The 5,041-nt window shown below is 50.5% G+C and overlaps 1 protein-coding gene across 1 annotated transcript; it reads left to right on the forward strand.

Moving 5' to 3' along the window:
- Window positions 1-3,276: 3,276 nt before the first annotated feature.
- LOC100902367 (ras-related protein Rab-32) lies at window positions 3,277-4,894 on the forward strand. Its single transcript, XM_018640608.1, has 3 exons — window positions 3,277-3,425; window positions 4,336-4,584; window positions 4,710-4,894. Exons 1-3 carry the CDS (start codon window positions 3,383-3,385, stop codon window positions 4,892-4,894), a joined length of 477 nt encoding a protein of 158 aa, XP_018496124.1. The 5' UTR covers window positions 3,277-3,382.
- Window positions 4,895-5,041: the final 147 nt, after the last annotated feature.

A 5,041-nucleotide genomic window follows, 5' to 3' on the forward strand; every position in this document is an offset into this window, starting at 1 on the left:
GCGGAAGAAAACTTGGAAAAAATGAAGGATAAAATACAGACACACACTGAGCAATGTAAACTCATAATCGGGTCGAGGGTCAGAGTCAGTAAGCTCTGAAATTCAGTGATTCGCTCAGCTCATAATCGGCTCAATTAATCATCAAATATTTCAACGAGTCTGGCCGCGATACACTCAGATATGAAGCCTGTCGACCAAGTCTCCTAGCGCTTTTTCAAAGCCATGGACGCTCGATTAAAATTGCTTTTTCTCCCATTCCGCCTACCGATTCGTAAACCTGATGGAGCTTCACGAAGAGTCGGATCAACCCGCAGTGTTTACCCGCCTGCAGAATATCGTCAAGAGTGATACAAGTGGCCGATTGCGGCTCGAACGTTCCTCAAGAGCTCACATTGTAGATTGGCTTAGTACAATAATTTGAATGGCGACGAAAATGGAGGGATCGTCGCATGATCCTGGTTCTACGGCAGTCCCCTCCTTCAGCCGAACTTCGCCGATACTATGAAATTGAATCAGCGTGCTATCCTGTCATAAGCATAGAATATTTTTCAATCTCACGATCATTGATCCGCCAGTTCATTTGCACGCAAGAGCCCCTATGCGGGAATCCCTGTGTGTGGGAGTGAAGGAATTCATTTTTCTTCAAGCGCAGATTCCTTTCGAAATCATCGTCTTATGAGGTCTACGGATCCCCAATCGCACCGCTGATGTACAGCCGCGCCGCGTCGTATCGTCTTAAGTGCCGATACTTGTCCGAGCCTATCGACAGTGGGCTTTGTTCCCGAGCCGAACACTCCACGGAAAATTGACCAAGTTTTCTGAAGATTTTCGACACCCAGTGAACCCGCCGACGAGGCACTCGGTGAAGCCGCCTGTAGCCTTTCTACGTGTCTGTCTGTGGATCCGACTCCCTTTCGCTCGCTTGATCGGTCAGTCGGTGTACGGATTGAGGCGAGATTTCATCTCTCAATTTCCATTCATTTTCGACCGGACGGGGAACTTCTCCTCCGCCGCTGCTGCTGCCGGGGTTTTTTGCCTTCCATTTTCTTTATTTTCTCCGTTCGTTCACTGGCTGCTTGGTCTACGTCGAGTATTAGGGCCAACAAAGTCGACTCTGACCCTGCTCTGATGCTGTTGTTTTTTTTCTGTTGTTGGTCTACACAATGTATCCAACAAAAGCCGAAGTGGTACGATTATTACCATTAAGGCAAAAAGCGAATCTGTGGCGGTCTAACGGCGGCGACTGAAAACAGCTCGGTGTCGGAGTCCAGCGGGATTCGAAGGAAAAAGATGAAAGAAAAGCTTTTGGCGCGGCGTGGGCGCTCATTCGGCGCTCATTGAAACTCCCCGGGCACCCTGTGCTCTACATCACGCCTTTTTTTTCGCCACGGCTCTGACTACTATCGTACAGTTGTCGAAACCACTTGTGGCGGCACCCTCATCAGAGCAACTCCAGCGGCGTTATAGAATCGATGTGACACACTTACGCAGAACCCTTCTCACGCGTTTTTTCCTCAGCGTTCGGGGAACGGATGAGCGAGGTCGCGAGCTCCGGGAGAATTTTCCGAATGAACGCCGAAGGAGTCAGAACTCACCGGAGCTACGAAAACAGGACGCCTCGCGAGTCTCCGAGTACCGGACGGGAGAGACGCGACGCTTTGTTCAGATCGAAACATCCACAGGATTGCCCAATCTTGGGAAGAGAAAGTGAGGACACCGTTGTTGGCGTCACTCAGCACTCATCAGGCAGTGACTGTACGTCAATGGACATGAGTGATGGTATCGTGTCATGTCGTCTCCTCGAGGCCTGACGCTCAGGGAGACACGTCCGTCGGATGAAAGACCACCTCCACGATTCCGTAGGAAGAAGATTACAGAGCAAAGTTTTAAGTATGATTGAGGGTGTTTCATCTGCGATTCGAGCTGGAGGACTGGCCTTGCGCCGTCCGGACCGCACGAGTTTCGTCAGATAGGGATCGGCTGTGGTCGTCAGTGATTCACGCCCCGGCTTGTTGAGATTCCCCTCAGCAATGCGTCGACATGCGTCTACCTGACAACTGTATGAATGCCAGCGACCGGCGCGATCTCCAGATCACAGAACTGGAACGGTAGCAACGGAGAAGTAGGGGGATCAAGCGAGGCTCGGAGGGTTGACGGAGTAGGGGGAGGGGGAGGGGGTACGAGGATTTCCTGAGCTTCGGTGGATCTCCGGAGTCATAACGAGTCTTGCCGACCCTGTACGGGGAGCCAGAAATCAGCGGAGATTCCTCCGTGAAAAAAAAGACGCACCAGTAAAAGAACAGACAGCTTTGAAGGGGGGAAGGAAGAAAACAAAATGATGCTCTAAAACGTTTGGAAAGTCGTAAGTGCTCTGGTTCCGACAATGTTGACACTTACTCACTGGCAGACCCTAGAACGCGAGAGTCGCTTGCCGTATTCTGCGGGACTAATATCTCTTCAGTCATCCCGTCTCCCGACCGCAGCGCGAACAACAACAACAGCGGCCTCGATGCTGAAATTCATCAAAAGAATGAACTTGTTGAAAGCTACCGGAATTCTTTGCGAAAACTCCCTGCAGCGATACGCGTGCATCCGCTTAGCTTCACGACTCTGGTAATGATTTCTGTTTGCCGAGCGAGAAACAGTGTAGTTGATGATGTAGACACAATTTTCCCGAGACTTGTGGATGATGAGCCGTTGGCGGACGTCACGCACGGTTCCGAAGAACCGTTCAATAGTCTCCCCCCCTCCAAGCCTCCTAAAATCAAATGGGAATCAACCTCCACACTATCGATGTAATCTACGATACATATTATGAATCTCCTCTACGCGCACCCGAGCGCCTGATTCCGACATCATGTGAAATCATCGCGGAAATTATTTATGCTGACCCTCCTCAATGATATCCTATAGTCGATTCAAGGAGGGTTCCGATTCGCGATCGATATTCCCTGCCTCAATTTCCTATCAATTCCCATACGGGATCACCAAAGCTGCTCCATAAGTCGGATTGATGGTGACCTCTTTTGCCGAGCCCTTATGCTTGATCACCGATTGAAATTATTCAGATTAAGAGACTTGCACATCGGATGGCTTTCGAATTATCCGTGAATGGATGCGAGATGATTCTCACGCTGGCCACGTTGAGCTCATGCACGCGCATTGATGACGTGTGTATTCCGCGATAGGTGAAGACGTGGACGACGCTGACATCGGCAGACGCTCGCGTGTTGATGTCTATGTGGTTGCTGTTTCCTGCTGACGACTTTGACCTTTGTGTTGGTATTCGATTCGATAACGCAAGATTCCAAATTAGAACAATACAGCGAATTCTCCCGTTTTGCGACTGTGTCTATTCGGAATTCTAGTCGGGGAGTCAAACATGACGAACAGAGAGATACTCCTTACACGTAGGCGATTCTCAAGTGAGTGGGGTCTGACGATGGAATCCGTGTTTCTTGGCTCCCCGCTTATCAGAGAATCGCTCATGGTGATTGCCACGCAAGTATTTCGGCAAGTGTACGTTGCTTTCAATTGAAGGATTGCTCCAGCTCGGGACAACGTGGTGGAAACCACGAGTGCCGACGAAAACGCTCCCATGGAGCCAGAAATCATTTGTCGGAGCAAATCGTTGTTCCTAGATCGATTGAGTTGGAAGGCCGGCTTCCGTATGACAGGGATGGATTCGGTGGCCACTCACCAGTACGTTCGCTCCGTGTATTCAGGCTGCGGCTTCTCGTGTGGTCGTTTGCGAAAGTTCATCAGTCCAGTATTTAGTTATTCACCAGAACGGCCATAAAGTTATAGTGATTCTGGAAGCTCTCGCGCTAATTTGTGCATGTAGTCAGGCGAATGTCAGTCGAAGATGATTCTGACCATCGGTTGCCAACTACTCGTACTCGGAGGAATTCGATCTACTCCGAGGACGAGCCGTCTGAGTATAGTGAGTATCGCTGACTAAGTGAGCGTCGCGTAATAGCGCGGATGTCTCTGCTCGTGGAATCGCGGTCTGATTGAGAAGATTCTTCCCTTGCCCGTAGATTTCCGCGACTCTCCCGTCCTCATCGACTCGAATTGTCACTCAACGGATATTAGTATTCATCATTCGAGTCATCTTGCCTATCCATGACTCATCCCTCTCCACACTCGTTTATTCACTGCTCGCTCGATCTATCAGTCAATGTGTCCGATCTCGGCCGGTCGAACAGCCGATATCGCTCGGGGTCGATCACTGCGAGAGGAAAATTTCAAGAGTTTTTATCTGCTTTTAATTGGAGCGTTCGCTCATGCATCGCTGACTTGAGAGGGAAGCTAAGGCGATCTTTTCAATTCCAGGGAAACGGATCTTGAGGGGTCCTTACTATAGAATCGAGATGGCAACTCCGGCTGCGGATCCCCGCGATTTTCTGTATAAGGTGCTGGTAATCGGTGAACTGGGAACGGGCAAGACCAGCATCATCCGCCGCTACGTTCACAAGGCCTATAGCGAGCATTACCGAGCCACGATCGGTGTAGACTTCGCGCTCAAAGTTATTCAGTGGGACGAGAATACAGTCGTCCGGCTACAGTTGTGGGACATCGCAGGTCAGCCACCGGGTACCCCCCCCCCCCCCCTCCCCCGTCCCCTCCCATCGATACGGGTGATATCGTTTGGAATCCTTGGGACTTCGGTCGGAATTCCCGGGAATAAGAATCTGTTTCGCTTGCAGGTCAAGAACGCTTCGGTAACATGACGAGAGTGTACTTCAAGGAGGCGGTCGGAGCTTTCATCGTCTTCGACGTCACGAGAGGCGCCACGTTCGAAGCCGTTCTAAAATGGAAGAACGATCTCGACGCTAAAGTGCATCTAGCGGATGGTTCTCCCATTCCTTGTGTTTTATTGGCGAACAAGTGAGTCTTCTCCGATGATGATTCTCTTGAGAGAGAAATGAATTGGTAGTGGTCCCCTATCCTGAATCTCCCTCGCTTGGGACGCCGACCATGACTCCTAGCCTACAATCATTCCGCAGATGCGATCTGGACAAGGGAGACGGAATCAGCC

The sequence above is a fragment of the Galendromus occidentalis genome, unplaced genomic scaffold (genome assembly GCF_000255335.2).
Source record: "Galendromus occidentalis unplaced genomic scaffold, Mocc_1.1 scf7180000077492, whole genome shotgun sequence".
In the NCBI taxonomy this organism is placed as follows: domain Eukaryota; kingdom Metazoa; phylum Arthropoda; class Arachnida; order Mesostigmata; family Phytoseiidae; genus Galendromus; species Galendromus occidentalis.

What these genes read in the sequence shown, in the direction of transcription:
- LOC100902367 (XM_018640608.1), top strand. Translation starts at nt 3,383, where the DNA reads ATGACGAACAGAGAGATACTCCTTACACGTAGGCGATTCTCAA. An exon ending in TACACGTAGGCGATTCTCAA is followed by an intron (nt 3,426 to 4,335) that starts GTGAGTGGGGTC and finishes TTTCAATTCCAG; the next exon opens with GGAAACGGATCTTGAGGGGT. An exon ending in ACAGTTGTGGGACATCGCAG is followed by an intron (nt 4,585 to 4,709) that starts GTCAGCCACCGG and finishes TTTCGCTTGCAG; the next exon opens with GTCAAGAACGCTTCGGTAAC.